At 47.6% G+C, this 22,234-nt stretch overlaps 4 protein-coding genes across 7 annotated transcripts; 2 read left to right on the top strand and 2 right to left on the bottom strand.

Moving 5' to 3' along the window:
- Positions 1–6,497: 6,497 nt before the first annotated feature.
- On the top strand, positions 6,498–8,191 carry LOC120705691. The gene is made up of 3 exons (XM_039990174.1): positions 6,498–6,941; positions 7,542–7,618; positions 7,714–8,191. Exons 1-3 carry the CDS (start codon positions 6,752–6,754, stop codon positions 7,912–7,914), a joined length of 468 nt encoding a protein of 155 aa, XP_039846108.1. The 5' UTR covers positions 6,498–6,751; the 3' UTR covers positions 7,915–8,191.
- Positions 8,192–8,440: 249 nt separating this feature from the next.
- On the top strand, positions 8,441–10,583 carry LOC120705675 (transmembrane protein 50 homolog). The gene is made up of 4 exons (XM_039990151.1): positions 8,441–8,724; positions 8,852–8,948; positions 9,849–10,001; positions 10,106–10,583. Exons 1-4 carry the CDS (start codon positions 8,583–8,585, stop codon positions 10,140–10,142), a joined length of 429 nt encoding a protein of 142 aa, XP_039846085.1. The 5' UTR covers positions 8,441–8,582; the 3' UTR covers positions 10,143–10,583.
- Positions 10,584–10,797: 214 nt separating this feature from the next.
- On the bottom strand, positions 10,798–11,211 carry LOC120654910 (thioredoxin-like protein YLS8). The gene has a single exon (XM_039932594.1). It carries the CDS (start codon positions 11,209–11,211, stop codon positions 10,798–10,800), a length of 414 nt encoding a protein of 137 aa, XP_039788528.1.
- A 658-nt stretch (positions 11,212–11,869) lies between these two features.
- On the bottom strand, positions 11,870–17,012 carry LOC120705624 (E3 ubiquitin-protein ligase RGLG2-like). Of its 4 annotated transcripts, XM_039990084.1 has the most exons (12): positions 16,827–17,011; positions 15,570–15,654; positions 15,337–15,471; positions 15,147–15,260; positions 14,962–15,059; positions 14,743–14,822; positions 14,532–14,637; positions 14,321–14,445; positions 14,082–14,223; positions 13,355–13,560; positions 12,558–12,973; positions 11,872–12,496 (listed from the first exon to the last, which is right to left on the bottom strand). In XM_039990084.1, exons 1-12 carry the CDS (start codon positions 16,893–16,895, stop codon positions 12,303–12,305), a joined length of 1,770 nt encoding a protein of 589 aa, XP_039846018.1. In that variant the 5' UTR covers positions 16,896–17,011; the 3' UTR covers positions 11,872–12,302. The 4 variants fall into 4 exon arrangements, with proteins under 4 accessions (XP_039846006.1, XP_039846013.1, XP_039846018.1 ...); XM_039990072.1 differs by having other exon boundaries at positions 11,870–12,973; XM_039990079.1 differs by lacking the exon at positions 16,827–17,011 and adding an exon at positions 16,534–16,820 and having other exon boundaries at positions 11,870–12,973.
- Positions 17,013–22,234: the final 5,222 nt, after the last annotated feature.

Here is a 22,234-nt window from a genome sequence, read left to right as displayed (position 1 = left end):
CTTAGGTTTCATATATCTGCAATCTTGCAAAATTTGTAGAAATTCATGTATAGCTCCAAAAATTATGAAACTTGTTTTGTTGGATTCCTCTAGCTGAGATCTACTTAGGAAAAATATTTTTTTTGCATGTTACTTTGTTATAGATTTATCTATAGATTTATCTTGCAAAAGTGAGTTTAATGCTTATTTATTTGTGTACTGCTTGAAAAATGCCAAACCAAATTTTGTTAGACTCCTTGTGAGATGTAGTTTCCAGTGGTACTATTTGTTCACTTGGTTCCTTGCTGTTTAGCAAAGATTTAGCTTGTTTTCTTATACTTTGTCTGAAAATTATTTAATATAGAAATTTTTGCTGGAAAGTGGTAAAATGGCAAAACCAGTTTTTTTAGCCTTATGTTGCTTCCTAGTTTCTATGATAATTTTATTGGATTTGTTTACTTCAGTTTGCATGCCTTTTCTGATTTATCTTTCTTAGAGTAGCTGAAAATTGATCTATTTATGGTTATTTATAGGAAAATGCTTTTGCTGCAAAACCAATTTTCATGAGTTCTTTGCATTGTCCTATGCATGCTCAAATTATTTCATGATTTATTCTTGTTGTTTAGTTCATTTCTTAATTCTTGCATCGCATTCATGCATTACAGTGACCGAACCGTCGGAGAACGAACCCGTGGAGCCCGCCGAGTCTGTTGAGCCCGAGCCTGGAGTCCCGTTTGTGGTCGAGCCCGAAGTTAACCTAGGCAAGCAGCTAAGCATATTCCTTGCACCTGTCTAATTTAATTTAGTTTAGCTATTACACCTGGGTATTGTTGGGCTATATATGTTTAGCATGTATGTATTGCATTTTTGTATCTATTTTGATGCACTATCCTTCCTTGAATTGTTTAACCATGTCCTTGCCACATGTTAGTCAGTTAATAACTTAATTTGACTAGATGCTTAGTTCTGCTTAGAATACTCAATTGCCTTACTAGAAGGAACAGCTGGAGTATCACATTTACCGGTTACCCTTGATCGCACTGGTTTGGTCTGGTGGCTAGTGAAGTGGTAGTACCGAGATTTGAGCGGAATGTTAGGGCCTAAAGAATGAAGTCACATGGGCATAGTCCGCTTGGATCGATTAAGGACCGAGTGGATGCCATCGGCCTTGAGCACCTTTCCATGCTACCACATATCCAATAATAATGGTATGGATGAACCAATTACCTTCTTTGACTTGATCATTGATGTGCAGTCCTAGATACGTGGTTACGGGCTATGCAGAGAGGCTTAGTGTGTCCCCAGGTGGACCTATGTGTAGGAAAGTTTAGAGATGTCCCTGGTGGAACTAAGTCTCTACTCGTAATCTAGGTGTGAGGTTCAATGATCGAGCCTTGTTGGGAACGGTTGACGTGAGTACCCCCCTTGCCCGGCGTGATCGGTTGGGTGAGTCGCATGGTCCTCGCGTCGTGTGGGTAAAGTAGTACACTCTTGCAAGGTTATAATCAATTCGAATTGCCGCGCTCTCGGATATGAGCAAGCTCTTGGTTCGCCGAATTCCTCTTAGAGAGTTTTGGTATTGTTGGTTTTGGAATCATGTCTTGTCAATGATCTATTGATTATTTAAATTACTCTTTTAATCAACTAAAAGTGTTTGAGGTTGGGCAAGATTAATTAATTCTGATAGGTGATAGTGTAGAAAGCTAATGCTTATGCAATAATTACTTAACCTTAAAGCTTTTACTTGAGCCAATGCATGATCCTTGCTTATTTAATCGCGTAAGTCTTGCGGAGTACCTTTGTACTCAGGGTGCTTTCTAAACCTAGTTGCAGGTGAGCCCGAAGTGGTGTTTGGCCACTTCTACTCCGCTGATCCAAACGCGGGGGAAGATTAGGTCGTGGTGGCTGTAATGATGTCCTTGAGCAAGGCGTCATTACTTTAGTAAGTCTTTATCGTAATCGAGCTTCGGGAGAGCATGTAAATGCAATAAACTTTATGTTTCTGTTTAATATGACTTTCGTGAGCCCAAGACTTGTAAGTGAAGTTTGAAACCCACCTATGTTGAACTTGTAATATTAAGCTGTGAACTCTGATAGTATAAAACTACTCTTTGTGGATTCTTGGCGATGTATTCGATTGTAAACGGTATGTGCATATGCTGATTCTGGGCGTATGTTGGAGCATATACCGGGACTACCGGATTTGATATTATTTTGGATGAATGACGTGTCGGTTATTCGTGTCTCTAGATGTGGGATAACACGTGTCACGCTCTCCGGCATGCACGTGTTAACTCTCATCTGGATGATAATAACCGGCGATTCATTTAAAATAGTATCAAATTGGGCGGTTCTCTAACCTCGACGGCTGGCCGGTAACGGCCGCGAAGCTTCTTGCTGCGATAGGCTCAGACTTGCTATAAGGATCGATGCTTGCCGAGCGGAGGTTCAGCTTGCAGAGGAGCTTCCAGGGGTTCGCCGCGGAGGTTCAGCTTGGGTTCCGCAGTTTTGTGTGCGGAGGTCGTGGCTTGGAGGTTTCCGCTTGTCCCGGATGTTGTCGCTCTTCCCGAAGGTTGAGCTGCCGGCGGAGGTCGCGGCTTGCCGCGGAGGTCGCGACTTCTTGTCGGTCTTCCCGAAGGGTGGGCTGCTGGCGAAGGTCGCGACTTGCTGTGGAGGTTTGCCACTCTTCCCGAAGGGTGGGCCGCCGGCGGAGGTCGCGGCTTGCCGCGGAGGTCCAGCTCGCCGCGGAGCTTCAGCTTGCCGAGGAGGTTCTTGTTCGCCGTGGGGGTCCAGAGGCTGGTCGGCCGGAGGTTGGCGTGTGCTTCCGGCGGAGGTTCGTCGGCGGTCGCGAAGGTCCAGCTCGCCGTGGAGCTTGAACTTGCCGAGGAGGTTCGTGCTCGCCGTGGAAGTTCGCCTGTGCGCGAAGGTCCAGCTTGCCGCGGAGGTTCGCCGCAGACGGACGGCCGCGAAGGACACGATGCCTTGGACAGCTCACGATGGAGTTGTGCTGCAGTCTGCTGCATGCAGCACGTGCAAAGATGAGGCCAGGATGCCTCTGTATTCTTGCTTCCATAACTTTCGTGGTAGGCTTCAGCTGAGCCTTGTTGCTTTCTCGGCAGCTTCGCTCGGGCCATGCGGGCCTCCACAGGTTGTGTCAAAAACGAGTGATAGGCCAATCAGGGCATTAGAAATAATATAGGTTTTATATATTTATTAGAGGCAGAATGGAAACCAACGAAGGTAACACGACCAAATAACTTATGCCATGGAAGAACACAACCTTCGTTCCTTGTTTTCACCAAATGTGGATTTTGTTCTTGCCTCCGTCGTTGGCTTTGGGCCACGTGCGAAACTTCAGTCTTGCCGTGGAGGTCGCAGATGGTCGAGTGAAGGTTCGGCTGGCTGCTGATGGCCGCGAAGCTTCTTGCTGCGAGGGTTGAACTTGCCGCAAGGATTGATGCTTGCCGCGGAGGTTCAGCTTGCATATGAACTTCCGAACTCTCCGCGGAGGTTCAGTGGGCGTCGGCAGCTGTCACAAGGTTGGCCCTCATCACGGTTTCCGTGCAGTGGACAGCAGCTTCGTGTGGTGTTTGAATGATCTCGGCTTGTTGCGGAAGTTACGACCGCAGCTTGTCGCGAGGATCCGCGAGGTCATGAACTTCTCCAAAAGCCACGTAAGATGATGACTGCATTTTAGGGAGACAGAATAACCTCGAATGGGGGTTAGTTAATTTGCTCTACTAGAAAACAACCCAAGTTAAAATGAGGTTATGGCATGCGAAGGTGGTAAAGATAAATAGTTAATAAAGCTCTTTCAAGGATACATGCACCCTGTAGAATGGTGGTGCAGAATAAAAACTGGCGAAGGTGCCGGACATTATTTCCACGATCGAAGGTCAGGTGACATCTGCAGCTTCGCTGGACCTAGCCTGCTCCGTTGCCGGGAACACTTTGCTTCTTGCCTTATTCTTTTTTTTCCTCTTTTAACACGAAGGTGATAAGTATGTATTGATCCTTTTCAGCAGCCTTCGACTTGGACCTTCGATGTGGGTGATGTTGTTGCACGAAGGTGTTTTTCTTTGGCAAATATTGAATTGCTTAGGCGCACTAAGCTTCGCTCCATCTCAATATCATCATCTCTCTAAAAAAATAAGACGTGCCAAGCACGGTGGACGCCAGCTGTTGGGGTTTTGCCCCCGAACAGACAAGAGATGAGATAGAGTGAAGGGAGAGCAAGCCAAGTGAGCCAATAAACAAGAGGCCAAAAGTCCCCCACCTCCTTCCATGGGGGTTATTTATATGGTTAATTGGATCCATGTCATTATAATTTTGCAAGTTTTGTGATCCGCCATTACAATTCACCTATTTCGAACGATGCCATTACAATTCTTATATTCTCTGAGACATGTCATTTTATACGTATTTGATGCCCTCGGACCCACCTGCAGGCGCCCATATTACCGTATAGACCAAAATGCCCCTACTGCTATGATTCTCTCTCCACTCACACACAGCCGGCCCCATGTCATCCCCTTCCTCCGAACACGTCGCCGCCCTTGCTCCGCACGCGCGATGCCGTGCCGCACCTCGGCCCCTGCTCCACGCCGCCACCGGGCCGCGCTCCGCGCAGCGCCGGCACCGCCGTTCCACGCCTCCGCCCCTGCTCCGCGCACGCAGCGCCTACGAGGCCCGCGCCGCCGCCGCCGTGCCGCGCCTCCGCCCCTGATCCCAATCCCCCTCCTCCCCGTCGGGGCTGAGCGCAGCGGGACTCCGCAAGAAACAGTACGCAGCGGCGGCGACGGCCCCGGCGGCCAAATCCCTCACCAAATCCAGCACAGCACAGAGCTAGCCGGCGGAGAACGGCTCGAGCGGCCGGGCGGAGCCTCTCCCGAGGGACGAGGTCGTCCGGCGCCTGCGCGTGCTGCGGCTGCACACCAGCCTCGCCACCGTCGACGTCAACAAGTGCAGCATCGGCGCGCACCGCTCGGCCATCCCGGAGCTGGTGGGGCTCCTCCGCCGCGGCGGCCCGCGGGAGCGCCGCGAGGCGGCCACGACCCTCTACGAGCTCTGCAAGCTGCCGGAGAACCGCCGCCGTGCCGTGCGCGAGAGCGCCGCGCCCGCGCTCGCCAACTTCGCCGCCGTCGGCTCCGCCCGCGCCGTCGAGGTGCTCGGCCTCCTCGCCAAGTGCCGCGAGGGGCGCCAGCAGCTGTGCATCGAGCAGGCCGTGCTCGTCCTCAGTTCCTTCCCTCTCTGCTCTGCTCCGTCTGGCCACTCTGCTCCGGCCTCCGGCCACATATGAAGGGGACTTCCAATTCAGATGCTTGGGAGATCGATCCAGTAGGGAAACTAGAAATTCGATTGCCAGGGAGCTCGATTCGCTGGCCAATTTTGTCTCTCTGTGCTAGTTTGATTGATTTGTGAGGAAGATTTTGATTAATTTGGCAGGGAAGGCGAGGAAGCACTCCTCCAACAGCGGGCCGTCGAACCGCTGGACGATCTGCTCGAGCTTGCCGAACGGGAGAGGGATGGGGACGGGGCAGCTGTACGGGAGCCAGCGCTCCAACACCGGCGGCGGCAGCACCCGTGCCGCGGTTGATGCGTGCCCGCGTGGATGCCGCTCGTCTACTCGCTCGCAGGGGATATGGTGGAGTGCTCCGGTCCCACGCCATTGCTGTCCGCGCTTTTGCCCGTCGCCGCGTCGGGGCTGCCTCCTCGTCCGCCGCCGCAAGCAACGGCGGATCCCGGGCCCCGCCGCCGGCCTACTACTCCGACCCGTTCGTCCCCTGCAACCTCCTCTCCCTAGCCGTTGCCGACGCGCTCCTCACCGCCGTGCTCGCGTGCTCCCACCTCACCGGGAATCTGCGCCTCGGCCGTGAGGCGCACGCGTTCGCCCTGAAGAGCGGACTTCTGGACGGCGACGAACGGTGGCGCGGAGCAGGGGCGTGGCGCAGCACGGCGCCGCCGGCGCGGGCCTCGCATGACAACGAGCAGAGGAAAGGAGGGGGGGGGGGAGAAAAAAGGACGGAGAAAGGGGATGACATGTGGGGCTGGCAGTCTATGAGCGGGTTGAGAGAATCATAGCAGGGGTATTTTGGTCTATACGGTACTATGGATACCTGCGGGTGGGCCTGGAAGCATCAAATACGTATAAAATGGCATGACTCAAAGAAGATGTGAATTGTAATGACATCGTTCGGAATAGGTGAATTATAATGGCAGATCAGGGAGTTTGGAAAATTATAATGGCATGAATCCAATTAACCCTTATTTATAAGGAGAAGAAGGTGGTTGTTTATACTTATTCCTTGGTGGGGTCAAATATTATAAGAAGGGATCCTAGCCTTACGTGGCAGTCAGGCGCACCCCAACAGGGCCCGTGCGGCATGCGGGCGGCAGCGCGACAGCAGCAGGGGAGGGCGGCGGCGCGGCGGCAGCAGGGGCGAGCGGGAGGCGCGGCAGCAGCAGGAGGGGGGCTGGGCAGGCGGCGCAGGAGGGGGTTCGGGGGGCGGGGCGGCGCAGCTCGCTAGACGGGGGTGCGGAAGCTCGGGGACGAGGGGTATCGGGGGCAGGGGGAGGAAAATCCCCTCGCTTCTCGGGTGCGCGGCTCCTGGGACGCGGTGGGAAAAATCCCCTTTCACGTTGTATTCGTGATTCCGGGAGAAGCTACGACCCACCTAATCGAGAAATAAGCAGACCGTTTGGGTGGGATTTTGGATTATTTCCATCCACAATCGGATTATAAGCGAATACAAACACCCCCAGAGTCGGAGAGATGCGGGGAGTCGGAGGTCCGCTCCTCACCATCGGAGATCTCCTCAGCGACCTCGCCGTCGACGGCGGCGATGATCCCCTCGCCGCTGGCGGAGATGCGTCCGTTCCCTCCTCTCCCTCGGCGGAACAACAGGCGGGGGAAGCCGACCCGTCCGACCTCAGCCGGCTCTTCGAGGTTAGGTCTTGGTTCCGTTTTTCTCCCCCTGTTCTCGATCCGGTTCCCCTCCATTGTCATCCATGATCCATCGTATGCTGCTGCTTGTGTACTCCTCGATTTGTAGAATTAATCATCCCAATTTGGAGCTGAACAAGTGATTCGTATCTTTTAGTTTTCTGTTAGGCACCCGGCCGTCCCCCACGAATGTGGCAGCAACAATTTTAGTTTACTTGATTTCATGGGGATAAAAAAAATATACGGCTCAGAAGAGCTCAGCTCGATTTACATTGATGCAAGGCTAGTTGTCTTCTCGTGCTTAACTTTTAGTTTAAGATCTGGTGTCCTGTGCTTGGCTTTGCTGCAGTTTCAGTCATAAGAGTAGTTGTCTTGCTGCAATTTTAGTCAGTGCTGCGAATTTGAGTCATCACTGTATTTGCTGCTTTGCTTAATCCTCATGTGAAATGAGCAATGAGTGATATGAGTGAGACATCCCTCCCAAGTCATAAAACTGCTGTTTTGTTCATCGATATGTTGTTATAATGTAACCTACTTGCGATCTGATTTATTGGACTCGTGATCTCTCTCAAGTCTCAACTCAAAGCCATTGAATTTGGGTTATTCCTGGTGCTATTAGGTATGGTTCTTGCTTTCCCGTTTCTGATGAAGGCGCTCCAAGAGAACGATCCTTCATGGCCATCGCTGATGCTGAAGGTATGGTTCTTGCTTTCCCGTTTCTTTTTTTTAATGCAACTGCGCCTGTAGCTGTTCTATGGAACTATGAATGTTGTTTTTCTGTCTGCCTCTAGCTATGCGCGGCGTTGAAGGCTGCAGATAAGCTGGTGAGCTCAGCGAACATGGATGCTGAGCAGTTGATGGAGAAGGTGAAGGTGCTGGAGGGCGTCCTCGAGAGAGGAGATCGCGCGGTGGAACAGATTGTAGAAAGTCTCCAGAGGTCAGGCCTCGCCAAGGATCATCGGAGTTCCCAATCGAAATCGGCTAGCAAGTAGTGGCATAGTGGTGCGCTCCTGTAGGCCCGTGTTTGTCTTGCAAATGTGGGCTCTTGTCACTGATCGTGGGTATTGAAAAGAGTTGTATGTCGATCTTTGATCATGAACTCCTGCAGTCTGCTTGTGCTTCAGCGCTGCTGGAATCTTGAAATGTGTTTGTGTCTTTATCTCGATATACATTAGCTTGGTTCCTGCTAGATGTGTTCAGGTTTGGAATCAATTCAAAACTCTAAAGCAAAAACCTATAAAAATACCCGATCAAGCAAGCTTTACGAAATGTGGGAACTGGACCTCCTAACTTTGTTTTATGTGATGCCATACTTCTGGAACAGTTCGTATTTGTCGAGCCCTGCTTGAATGCAGAACTTATTATGAACCAAGAAGATTGGTGATTCGTTTAAATTTGCAAGGTTCATACTGATCCTGCTTCCGAATTGCGATGAGCTATTTTTCTTTTATCGCTAGTTCCCTACGGTCTACAGAAAGTGCACCTTTTCTCTCGTGAAGGAGCAATCTAGAAATGCTACACTCGTCTCCTCAGCCTTTAAGCAAAATCACAATACTAAAACTTTCAAGGACTAGACTGAACAAATCGTCTCCCCGTCCCCACTCCCCAGTCGGTCTCTCCCCTTGCCGGCGTCGGAGTCGGAGGCGGCCACCGCGGGGCGATGGACCACAACAACCTCCTGGCGGCTTGGCCGGTCGTGGGCCCGGGCGTCGCCGGCGCCGTCTTCGGGGCCGGGTGGTGGTTCTGGGTCGACGCCGTCGTCTGCAGCGCCGCCGCCGTCCCCTTCCTCCACTACCTCCCAGGTACGTACGCGCGCGGTGCGCGGTCTCCGCAAGCGTCGTCCCCGCCGTCCCGCCTCCCTTCGCTCCGTGCGTCCCGAAATCTTGGGGTTTTCAACCGATCGTGCCCTCTGGGTTCTTGCTTCGTTAGGGTTCTTCGCCATGTTCGCGGCGCTCATGTTCAACTGCGTCAACCGGGAGGACATCGGCGACGGCTACTACTCGCCCTACGACGACTACGAGTGGAGGTAAGGCCAAGATTCTCGAACTTGTCGGTGTAATTGCGGTTATTTCGTTTGTTAACTGTACTATGATGCGTCTAATTGAACACTGGGAGGTTTAGCAGTTTGATTTGGCAAATTCGATGCTTGATCGTGCTAGTTGTGATTGCATTACTTGCTGGACGACTTTCCATATGTACATGGGTTTGAAATTAAATTGGATATGCATATTGTAGCATAGAAATTTTCATTGTACCCTAGAACATTATGAGGTGTAAAATTAAATCTTCATTTGGGCATCATCACAAAGTGTCTTGATTGATTGAGCAAGTGATTTTGGATTTTTAGTTGTTTCAATTTTGTTTCGACAGGAGCGGTGTATTAGGCATTTGGGCTTATTTGGTTTGAATTTGAAGCAATGGTTACTTAAAAGGTCATAAGATTTCTTTAAAAAACAGGGTCATAACAGAAGCACTAGGGTAGATATTGTGTTCTGATAAATTATGGTTGAACTGTGCACTTGAACAACTGAACTGTGGTAAAATTATGTGATGATGCCGTTTTCATGTTGTATGAATCAAACAACCATGGAACTGGGATCAGTGCAACAGTAAGCAAAAAAATAACACATAAATGAAATCCTAACAGGTATCAGTATAATCAGAACAAAGGCAAGACCTTCTGTCCCTAATTTCCAACCTTTGTGCCAAATAAACTAAAATGTATAGGAAGGTAAAGATACATAATCTTGTTACTTTTGGGCTTTGTGAAAATTAGTTCACAGTTTTCAACGACTTGTTTCTCTACTTGCTATTTTTGGAAAGACTATCATGCACGATCCACTGTGGTAAGTCAGGATATTCTCTCAAAATGTCTCTGAGCTGCACTCTGATTTTAACTTTTACCCTTGAATGTGTTGAATTGCAGGGTGAAACTCTGGCTTTTCATTTCATATGTTGTATCTTTTGTCTCATTGGCTGGGGCGGTTGGGTTTTTGGTTCAAGACGCACTTACAGACACAGGTCCATCTACATGGACTGGCACTGCTGGTGTCATACAGTGTGTTTGTGTGTTAGTCAGGTATTTGCTACTTCCTTATCGCGTGCCTATACCATAGTCTGTTCCTTGCACTGCTGCGCCTTCCTTCCGGCCAGCGCTTATAATGTTGGTGATGCACCTTGCAGTGGGCTGATCTACTGGACTTGCCACTCTGAAGATTGACTTGACTAGCATGTTTGGCCAAGGAAGATGAGGATTCTAAGCATGTATGACCAAGGAAGATGAGGATTCTAAAGGCGGATATTACATGAGCCCGCTGGCGGGAATTCAATATAAATTATATCGTGGTAGCTTTGCCCAGGCCTCCCAGGTCCCCCGAAGTTTTTTATTATTATTTTTACCCCTGTAAATATATTATAGTCTTCGAACCGTGCGGCTTAGAATGGTTCAACGTATTGTTCTGGAGCTGCAAACTCTGAGGGACGATAACTAGTCGATACCGTTAAGTTTTGGAGAGCCCCAACATGGACCAATCTTCTTGTGTTTTGTAACTCTCGAGGAGTCCAATTTCAGTCATTATATATCCCTGGGTTCTGATGTTTGGAACAACCTGTATTTGTCTTAGAAGATGGAAATGTATACATCTGAATGGGTTCTCTTTGATGTCTGGGGAACATATTGGAAGTATATATATGTGTGTGTGATGAAGGGATACCCCATCAACAAGAAGGAACAGATGAAGAAAAAAAAACATGTTTGCTGCATGAGCGTTGTCAACTATTCTATCTTGCAACCAATTATCCAAAAAAAAAACTTGCAACCACACTGCTGCTACTACTTCACTACGCTGCTAGGTGCTCGCTACCTCCTCCTACTACTAGTCGAGTATGACTAGTCGACGCCCGGCCTTAGCCCTCTGGTGCACCGTCTGGACGAGGCCGGGGAACCCGCCGCCGCCGCCGCCGCAGTACGCGGCCCAGTCGACGTCGTCCCTGCCGCGGAGGCTGCGAACGTCGACGTGCCGGTACCCGTAGAAGAACATGAGGGTGCAGGGCAGGTGCAGCTCGTACATGGCGTTGAAGCCCTGCACCTCGTCGATGTCGACGGCGTACAGCGCCGCGACGGGGCCGACCCGCTCCGCGGCGGCGGCGAGGGCGGCGTCGAGGCGCGCGCAGTCGGCGTGCCCGCCGCGGCCGAAGCGGACAACCACCAGGCGGCCGCTCTCGCCCTCGCCGTCGATGGCGTCGTCCACGGCCTGGACCGAGTGCAGGTGTTCGACGTGGTACGACATTGCGACGGCGGCGGCGGCGATCGAACGCGCGGCTGGTAACAATAGTAGGTTGCAAATCTAGCACGGTGCTCTCATTATAAGGGCTGTCACCTCTCGGTCAAAGGCCGTGTAGGGTTAGTGCAAGAAAGGGATCGGAACTGAGTCGGAGTCGGGTATTATTTTCAAAGAAGTCGTAGTCGGATAACAACTCAGAGTTTGCAGCTCCAGCGTCGTGGCTAAGGACCAAGGAGATGCCAGGAAGAGAGAGAAAGAAGTAGGAAGGATGCAATGCGATAACTATAAGCGCTAAATTTGGGTCGGTATGAGAATACAGTTGCTACGAGCCTGGATTATTTTTAAGTGCTATTTTTTACTGGCGGCCAGTTTTGGATTTCTCAACTCTTCTCGTTTCTTGCTCGATTTCCTTGCCCAGCCTTCGCCCTCACACCGTCGTGCTGCGGTCGGCGGTCGGGCGTCCTCTAGTCCTCTCCCTCTCGAGCTCGCATTCTCTGCTCGTTTAGATAACGAGCCGAGCCGAGCTAGCTCGTTATCAAAACGAGCCAAAGCGAGCCGAGCCAGCATGTTATCACAACGAGCCGAAGTTATCAAAACGAGCGGAAGCAAGCCGAGCCGATCCGAGCCAGCTTGATATCCACCCCTAGCGTCAAGGTCCTGGGACTCTTGGTAAACAAGATGCATTAGATGAATTTTATCCGGTGTTTAACATGTAATGATCAACAGGAGTGTTCTGACAAATCACTCATACAATACAGATGCTGAAACTATATCAGGTTGGTAAAAAAAGGGGGAACCTAGCTTGTGGACCGGATAGCCTGTATCTACAACACTTCTTGTCGCAAGATTGTACAACTGCACGGTAGGCTCCTCATCATCCATCAGCGGATCTAAAGCAAGGTACAAAGTGCTTGGACTAATACCAGGGAAGTCGTCAGCACTTAATGCAATTGCTTGGTTTCTGCCGAGAAACAATGACCAAATACCAAGGTCCGGGACCCTTACCAAACTTGTCATTCGGTCACTGATCCAGAGAACCTTGAACAAGTCCACAGACCGCAGATTTCGGCCAACTGCGACAATCACCAGCTCATGATTTACATCAGCGAGGAAGAGGTGGTCTGGAAAATTTCCATCCAGCAGTAATTTCTTGATGTCATTTGACGTTTGCTCGGGTCCAATAAGTTCAAGCTTACTGCTCTTTTGATCCAGCCAGTAGAGGCGAAACATGTTACTGACAGCATAATATTCATTATCACACTGGCAAATATCTCCGATAGATTTGTCATAGCACAATATCTGCTTCCAGCTTGACTCAACTTGGGGTCTTCCATAGGAAAATTTGACCTTACCACTGGAGTAGGCAAAGGCGTAAGAATCAGAGTCTTCATGCATTACAATCTTCTCGTATGTCTTTAGTGGCAGTTTCAGAGACATCCTGTTGCTAGGGCTCCACAAAAAATGTTCGTTGTCTGTCTGCATCACGAGAAAGCTTGAACAGCTACTATAGAAAGACCCATCTGGTATTTCACACCTGAACTTCATTTGCGACAGACTCTTCCCATTAATAGAATGGAAGATTCCATGAATCGTACCAGACCCAATTACCCAAGGGCGTCGGGCCATAACTTCAGGTATCTCCTTATACCACTCCTTAGAGACAAAGCGCATCTTTTGGCGATCAGAATCTTTGCAAAGTGAACCCCAAATGCGCCACACCACACCGGGTGGGAGTGAAAGCCAATTCACAATTGTCTTGTCAGATGTACTGCATCAAACAAGTATAGAACTATAGATGAATGAGAATAAAAGCACTTTAGAAACACCATATAAGCAGATTTGCCCACAGCTGAACTATTTTGTTGCAATAAATATCATAAGCAAGTTTACTCGAACAAATGGCAATCTATAAAGCAAAGCAATAAGCTATCTTCTAAAAAAATATCATAAGCAGATGGACCTCGACATCATTCAAACGATTTCACCACTACAGTTCAAAAAGGCTTGGCTGCTTATAGATTTTAGGTATAATATTGAATGTAGCAACTGACAATATTGAGCAGTGTACATATCAGTGACTCAGGAAGATCTATGTATACCGCACAGTTTAAAGAATTCTGCTAAATACGAATCCACAACAACATATTACCTGGAAATATCTCCGTTATCATTTGAACAAATTTCTTGCTTCAATCTGCAACCATGTCGATCTTCAATGCACTCTATGTCTTCAAGTTCTTCCGAAGGACTCTCAGTCATGTGAAGATATGATTCCAAATCAGGATGATGGACATTATCAATTTCTACAAACTTGGGATTCCTGTGCGCACTGGTAACTTTATGACCCTCAGCAGTCTGTAATCACGTATAGTTAATGTTAAGTTTCTGACTAAAAATGAAATCACCAGATGGTGCACTTACAAGTTTTTTTTTTCAATTTTGAAATGCCGGCACATATCATTTCATTATTCAATGATAGCGAATAATTATGCTGCTAAACATCCAAGCTTCCGCCTAGGAACTCGTTAAGACTATGAACTAGAATGTGTTATTCGCTGCCACATTAACTTGCCACATGTGTTTCTAACTTTTCTTATGGCATTTTTGCACCTGTCATTGTCATTCGAGGGAGGAATGCGCAAACTCAAAACCCACAGGTAACAATATGCCATATTAACTGTCAGGCATCAGTGTAACATATAAGGAAGAACCTAAATTTATAGTCTGTCCCATCATTTAATTGGTAGGATTGCTACTATAACCAGTGGCAATTACCAGAAAAAGACCAGTAAAAATTCACTGCAAAAATGTGTAAAGGAACAGAACTATGGCCGACAACAATTGCAGTTTCATTGTTTCGGAAGACACTGACATACCAGTGGATCACACATATCACTGTCCGCTGATGCAATTTTTTGAACTGATGCATTATTGCAGGTGGATGAATATCCAGAATACTGTCTCTGATCAGCCACAGGTGGAGGTAACACGTTTCGATCTGAAAATCCTCTTTGTTCACTGCCCAAAAGTTATTAGATATAAATCAACCGAGATCTAAAAGAGGGACCTAAATTTCTAGAGATGAGTGTGGCTTTGACCAGACAAAAAAAAATACCCATCAAGCTGGAAGCTCGATGCGGCCTCAAAATGTCCTGCACTCTTCATCAATGTGGAAAGAGCAAAGTCTCCTTCCTTTTTGCTGGATGATGATTTCAACATCTGCTCTGTGAAGCTCACAAACTGCATTGCACCAACACCAGTTAGTATTTCTCATGTTTAATCTACATTGAAGTGTCATAGCTCCAGAGAATGAAAACACGGTTTACCTGAAAATTATCAAATGCACGATAAGGTATGTTGTCATCAAATCGGCTCATCATGTCCCATGGTCCATCACCGATCCCGATAAGCACAATTGAAAGAGGATAATTACTGCAAAATTGGTGGATTTTGTTGGAACATAAAATCCCAGTATAGCAATAAGCTACTTATTGCTAATATGAGCAATTTATACAGAAATATTGGGCGTATGGTTACCTAGCTTTAACAATGGCATCTAGGGTCTCCTCTTCCTGAGGGCTCAACTGTCCATTTCCAGTTTCAATATTTCGTGTAACCTGGAAATAAGAAAACAGTAAACACCACAGTACTGGTTATACATCAGAAGAATTCATCAGACCAGGAATTAATACTCTTTTTTTAGGGCAAGGAATTAATATTCTCTAACAGAACTGAAATACTTGTTCAAGAACAGACCTGTCCATCTGCAATTATAAGGAGGACATGATACTGGCCACCACTATTCTCAACAATTCCTATAACAGTTTCGATGATAGGTGCAAATGAAGTTGGACCTGTTAGGCATTATCATCACGCATCAGCCAAATGAACCTTAATAAGTTGTTATAACTGAAGCTTAACACAAAACATGATGTACCAACCAGCAAAACTAAGTTGCGGAACAAGTTCCCTGTAGCGAGCAAGTGCTTGTTTAAAACCACAACAGGGCTGGTTATCACTATAGAAGCTAAATACTGAATGGTCACGAGTGCTTTCTGCAATAAAAAATGTTAAAATATTATGTATCAGATTTGTGTAAAAAGACCGAATCAAGGCATGTTAGCAACTGACCATCGCCAAATCCAAAGCATAGTATAAGCTTCTCCTCATCAAATGGTGACAGAGTTCTCCCTATGGCGGAAATAACCTGCTCATATGGGTTTGGAGTGTCCCCAATTACATGCAAATTCTTGTTGGAGATTTTCCCTGCTTACAAACAGTGATCATAAGTTCTTTTGGAAAAAAAAAGGCAAGAAGAAAAGGTTAAAAAACATTTGCGAAAGTTCACATAGTCATATGCGTACCTGTACATTCATTGCTCTTGGCGAAACCAATCCCTATGATCAAGTTTGGGGAGTCCAAAGAACCATGAGAATGTGCACCAGCAACCTAGATTAAAGAAGAAGAAGATAACTTTATAACTTTATAAAATGTTCAGTTAACCAAACAAAATCCTAAGCCAGATTAATAAAGAATTTTTTTCATGCAAACCCGCAAGGTTTTAGCTGCCCAAAAAAGGCACCGTAGTGACAACTGGCAAGAATGCGATGCTTAGTAACATCATCCATAGAGGATATTCCCAAAACACAACAATAACCTCTCCTGTCAATCCTGTCAAATAACTGCACTGTCCAGTGCAGACAGTAACTCAAAACAACTAAAGAATCGATCAAGTTGCTTGCAAGCCACGGTGCATTTAAGAACTATCAAAGGTAAACATGACACGTATTATGGCAGAGCACAGGTATTCAATATAATATTCCGCCAGCCCCGATAATCTAACATAATCATGAGGAGAAATACAATTTTTTTTCGTAATTCTAAGCCAAAGAAGGCATTAACCACCAACATCTGATAGGACTAGATCAAATCACAAGAATGCCAAGAAACATTGAGTTCCAGAACCACCAAATACAAAGACTCAAAAATGATTCCACCTGAACCCAAACAAGATCGATCTTTCGCTCTGAACCGATGTAAGAAAAAAATCTTGGCGCAAAAAAAAGAAGGAAAAAACTGGAAAGTGTTTACGCAACGCGGGCCTGGCTCGAATCCATTCCCTCTTGAAACTAGCGCTATAATTGTCAAAGAAAGGCTTAAACCACCAACATCGGTAGGACTGTTCAAACCACCAGAATGCCAAGAAACATTCAGTTTCAAAACCACAAAATACAAAAAGACACAACAAGAACGATCTTTTTACTCTGAAGTCTGAACCGAAAAAATAACAAATCTTGGCAAAAAAAGAATTGGAAAGCGTGGACGCACCGCGGGCCTAGAATCCATTCCCTATTAGGGTTATAATTCTCCAGCCAAGAAAGGCATGAACCAAAACATCGGTAGGGCTACATCAATAAGAAGCCAAGAAACATTCAATTCGATAACACCAAATACAAAAGACCCGAAAAGAAGTCCACCTGAATGGCTGAATCGACACAAGATTAACCTTCCTGTGAATCGGCAATAGATTCATCTTCCTGGCACAAGAAAACAGAAAGCAATAGACCTGCGGGCTTCGAACCCGTAACACCAACCGCCGTGGGGTTTTGGGATTACTTTACCTTTCGCTTCTTACAAGGTGAGGCGGCGAGCGACGGCGGGCGCTCAGCGGGGCCTCGGCCAGGGTCCATCACGCCCTCGCCGGAGAGGGTCCCGCCGGAGATGGGTGGGCTTTTCTTTCCGTCTTTCTTTCTTTTCTTTTCTTTTTTTCAGCGCGAGCTGCTGTTCCTTCCCACGAAGAGGCCGGCGGGGGTGCTCTCCCGCTCGGCTATAACGGCCGGTTGCCGACCCCACTGGTGGTTCTGGCACGGCTGGATAACGAGCCGGCTCTGCTCGCCTCGGTTCAGCTTAAAGAGCCGGAGAGCTAGCTCGGCTCGGCTCAGCGAGAGCTCGAGCTGGCGTGTCGAGTGTTAGATTTTTTTAGAGGAACCGGGATTATCATTAACCATAAAGATGACAGTTCACAACCCAATTTGCAAATACAACCTACAAAGAAATGAAAATTACATCCAGATCCTTGCAATCCCCGATCTTCCTAGTCGCCGACGGTTAGAGCCATCCAAGAATCTGACCACCACACCGACAAAAGAATGAAGTTTTAAAGGCACCATGAACAGCACATCGGAGACCCAACACGCCTTGAAGACGATGAACGAACATGCCAGGAGAAGTGGCTATCAACCATCCATGAAGCTGATCGCCACACCGCCGGAACCTGGCCCTGTGGCTATATATCACCCGGGCTACAAAGTGGTAATCCAAAGGATTTTACGTGAGCTGTTATTTAAAATTCGGCCTAATATATAGTTTCTCGGTTTGTTTCATGTGGCCCATCACTCCAAATATTTATCCAGTCACGTGTGACCCATCTAACCATTAGCATCTTGCTATGTGCCTGCATATGCGGCGACGTACTTTATTCCATTTCTTTTTGCTTTCATTTTCTTCTTATCTCGTTCCTTTTTATTCCTTTGTTACCTGTTCCATCTTCTTCGCCCTTTCTTTCTTGTCGCCATATTTATTTTTTCTTTTGTATCTCGCTAATCTATTTAGTTATTTATTTATTTCTCTTTTCTCTTATTTACTCATTTAAACTTTCTTATTATATGTTTAGTTATTTTATTTCTAGCACCAACAACACAGCTGGGGCTCACGTCCCATGCTATTTTATTTTTTTCCTTTCACTTTTCGCTTATTTTTCAAACTATTTATTTTCTTCCACTTTTTCCTTTCTATTTTTAATTTTATCTTTTCTAATCCACCTTTGGTCCCACGTGCACCGAACAGTCTTCGCTTCTCATATTCCGTAAATGCTTTATTATGTATGAATGCAGCTATACAGGGAGTGTTGATTCTCTAGTTGATTTATTATGTATGTGTGCATGTAGCTTATGCATGCATGCACCCATGTAAACGTATTGATTCTAACCTATGTAGCTATATAGCTAGTGTTTGCGATTTCACTGTTATTCTTTTTTCTTTTCCATTCTTTGATTTTTTGTTCCTTCCCATCATCTTATTTTTAATTTTTCCTAAAAAATGCATAAACAAAAACTTTTTATTACTCCTTGTTATTCAATTTGTTTATCCATTTATGTTTTATAGATAGTTATATTTTATTCTTTGCTCATAATATAAAAGTTTGAGGTGTATAATTTATTTGTTCACTCTGTAGATTAAATTGTTCGGCCATATTGACTCATTTGTTCATGACTTTTAATGTTTTGTTCATTCTACATTATTATTTGTTCGTTATGTGTAAATTTTTTGTTCATAAAAATGATTATTTGTTCATATTATTAAAATATTTGTTCACAGTAGCTGAAACTAATTATTTATTATTAAAAAATATATATTTTTAAAAATATCGTACAAACATAGTCAAGTGCGGTCTTGATTTGAAGATCTCATCATGAGAAACATTATGGTGAAATCAAAATTTAATTTAGATACTCGATTTGAAATTTACGACTTTTTTTACATTGAATGTTTCTTGCTCGTAGAGTCACAATTTTATATATATTTTTTTACTTCGCTACACATCACTTTCACTAGAGCACTGCATATGGTAATGATTACTCCTATAGTTGGTGGACTTAGGGCTTCTCCAGTGAGAAGTTGAAAGCGAATCCTCGTCCGAGCTGACGCATGCACGAGTCGAATTCACCACTGTAGAAAGCGAATCTTCAAGGAAAGAGAGAGAAGTCGAATCGTCGTTGGGAGTCGACTCCTCGCAAATAAAAAATGGATCGGTCCCACCTGCCATGTCTTGCTCCTTGGGTGTCTGCAGCTTTTAGAAGAGAAAGCCTGCTCTCTTATGCCTTGTTTCTTGGAGTGCGGGGGGGGGGGGGGGGGGGCATAGTTTGGATTGGCTCAGGATTCGACTGGAAGGGATGCTTATGTGGCTACTTTTACAGAGGATGGTTCGACTCGCTACTGGAGATGGCCTTATCTACTATGGAATCTGCTGCATGTGGTATTGATTACTGTACTTGATAGACTTTTTCTATCGTGAAATATGCTGCACGCGTAAAACATCTTAGTTCGGCTGACAGCCCATTAAAATTTTCGGAGGCAGAGCGAACCGCGCTTCAGGTGACAGTTGGGGCAAACGTCACCTGAAGCGACACCTAATCGCGCTCGGAACATGGGGCCTAACGCCACAAAGGACGACCCCGGCTCGCCGGACAACAGGAACCTCGAAGGGGAAGTAAACCACCACGAGGTGGGACGAACAACCAACCCGATTCGACAGATTGGTAAGATAACATACTCCTTCTTAACCGCAGAAGCTGGATCCTCGTCCAACGGAGACGAAGCTGAAGCCGACGCCGTCGCCACGAAAGAGAGGCATGGACACAACAGATCCCCAATCGAGCTGACCAACATAGGGAGATTTATTCTAATCTTGCCGCTCTCCTCGCCGGAAGAAGCAGTACAGACAGCAACATCACCGGAGAAGAAGCAGAGATAGCAAAAGAGCCCATCCGAGTATCTCAACATGGGAACAGCTATTTCTACTCTGCCTAGATCTAGACTAGAAAGAGAAAGTATGTACACCCGCCACTGGATCCTAGCTCCCCATCATCTCCCGGCAGCGAGGCTGCCAGGAAACGACGGGGAGCCGACGAGAACGGTGCCGGGATGCGGTTCGCCTCCGAGTCGCCCTTTTCAACTGTAGCAAAAAGGGAGAGAAGGCAAGAAGGTTCCCTGTCGAGTGTTAGATAGGACTCGGACTCTTGGACGGCGGGGAGCCGGAAGTCCGGGATGGAGTGGGGTGCCGACTGCTGACCAGCGAACGGGGTCTGATGTTGCGGAGCGGAGGTATAGTTGGCCATTCCGGCTGCCCAGGCTCGGCACGGCACGATCCGGGCCTGATTTAGCCTGGCACGATTAGACCTTGTACGATTGTCTTGTTTATCAATTCGTGTCGGGCCAGACCGGCCCACGTGCCGAGGCACAGGCACGCCACGGAGGCATGTTTGGCGTGCTGGACTGGCCCGACAGGCTAGTGCCGCCGTGCCGCCTCGCAGGTCTCGCCGCACCGCCACCGTTGGGGCAGGTGCCGTTCCACGCCGGTCAAATTGCCGCTGGGAGAGCAAGGAGGGGCGGGCGCCGGCCGCATCACCGCTGGGAGAGGGAGGAGGGGCGGCTGGACCCGCCGTCAGAGGTGGCCTGCAGCGACAAAGCGGTCCCTGTCCGAGCACGGAGGGAGAGGAACGGCAGTTGCTCATGGGTACTGAAAAGAGTTGTAAATCGATCTTTGTTCATGAACTCCTACAGTCTGCTTGTGCTTTAGCGCTGTTGGAATCTTGGAATGTTTCTGTGTCTTTATCTCGATACATGCTGCTCGTTTCTTCATTCAGTAGCTTGGTTCCTGCTAGATGTGTTCAGGTTTGGAATCAACTCAAAACTCTGAAGCAATAACCTCTAAAAGACAACATATCCTATGCAAACTAGCCAACTTGTGGAAACTATGGAAACTATAATCAAAGCCACAGGATCCTCATCCAAGAGCTAGAAGAAGAGGTGGGTTGTTTTAGTACTTAACCCTTCCCACCATTAGCCCAAGTAATCAAACTTTTGTGGATAACCCCCTGCACATCATCCCCTCCGGCGCCCAGCCCCCATCCCCTATTTCTCCCCCAACCTGTGCCGCACCACATCCGCCTCCAGTGCTCCGCCGCCCCTTGCCCGGCCAGCGAGCTCCGTCGGCCGTGGACCAGAACGAGGCGCCACCCATGGAGGTCTACGATCCCTCCGCCGTCAGGGGGACGCAGCCCCTGGAGGTCCAGGGTCCCTTGTGAGATCCCGCCCCTGGAGGTGCAGGGCCCTCGCCCAACACAGCCTTTGCCAGATATCTACCCCTCGACAGGCCTGCAGATTGGGTAATTTCTTGTTCATCAATTTGGTTACTGGGATGAAGACGATCCGTACAAGGATGAAGGTGTGGGATTGATTCCCATGTCGTGCGTGCAGGGACATCCAATCCTACATCTCACGAGCATTCCTCTACTTCGCCCCGCTCAGTAAGAAGGTGTTCATTCTCGTTGACAACCAGCCCTGGCTGTCGGCCAAGCAGTCGCGGTCAGCGAGGCTGTGGCAGTTCATGGTCACCAAGGTAAATCACGTCGTGTCGCGTTGCGCCGCCGCCGCCGCCGAATCGAAGCCTCCTCGGCTGATCCATGCTAATAGTTTTTTTTTGCATTATAGGATGTCTCTGTTCGCGAACTCGCGCGCAAAGCAGATCCCGACCTTGGCCATGGCGGCGGCGAGACACAGGCAAACTCGTTTTGATGCTCCTCTGGCTAGAAGCTCCTCCGGCCAGATGACTGGACGGTGAAGTCCCTTGGCAGCAGCCAGCGGCGGCCAATGGCGCAGCAAATCCCCAGACGAGGGCGGCGGCCTTTCGGGAGGAGGGCAGCATCCGATCAGTCTTTGGCAGCGGGGGGATTTGCATAATTTTGGATTAGGAGGGATGAGAGGGAGGGGTTAAGTGCTAAAACAACCCACCTCTTCTATTAGCCCTTGGATGAGGATCCTGTGGTTTTGATTGTAGTTTCCATAGTTTCCACAAAATGACTGGTTTGCATAGGATATGTTGCCCCTATAAAAATACCCGATCAAGCATGCTTTATGAAATGTGGGAACTGGACCTCCTTAGTCTGTTTTTCTGTGATGCCATACTGCTGGAATAGTTCATATTTGTTGAGCCCTGCTTGAATGTAAAACTTACTATGAACCAAGAAAATTGGTGATTCGTTTAAATTCACAAGGTTCATACTGATCCAGCTTGCGAATTGCAATGAGCTATTTTTCTTTTATCGCTAGTTCCCTAGGGTCTACATAAAGTGCACTTTTTCTCGTGAAGGAGCAATCTAGAAAAGCTACCCCTAGGCCCTAGCTAAGTGTCCTCACTCACCTCCTCACCCTTTAAGCAAAGAAAAAATCCGTTATTTGACACTAGAAA

Source organism: Panicum virgatum, chromosome 1K (assembly GCF_016808335.1).
Source record: "Panicum virgatum strain AP13 chromosome 1K, P.virgatum_v5, whole genome shotgun sequence".
Lineage (NCBI taxonomy): Eukaryota > Viridiplantae > Streptophyta > Magnoliopsida > Poales > Poaceae > Panicum > Panicum virgatum.
Note: the sequence above shows the minus strand (reverse complement) of the source record. Positions and strands in the feature narration are given on the sequence as shown.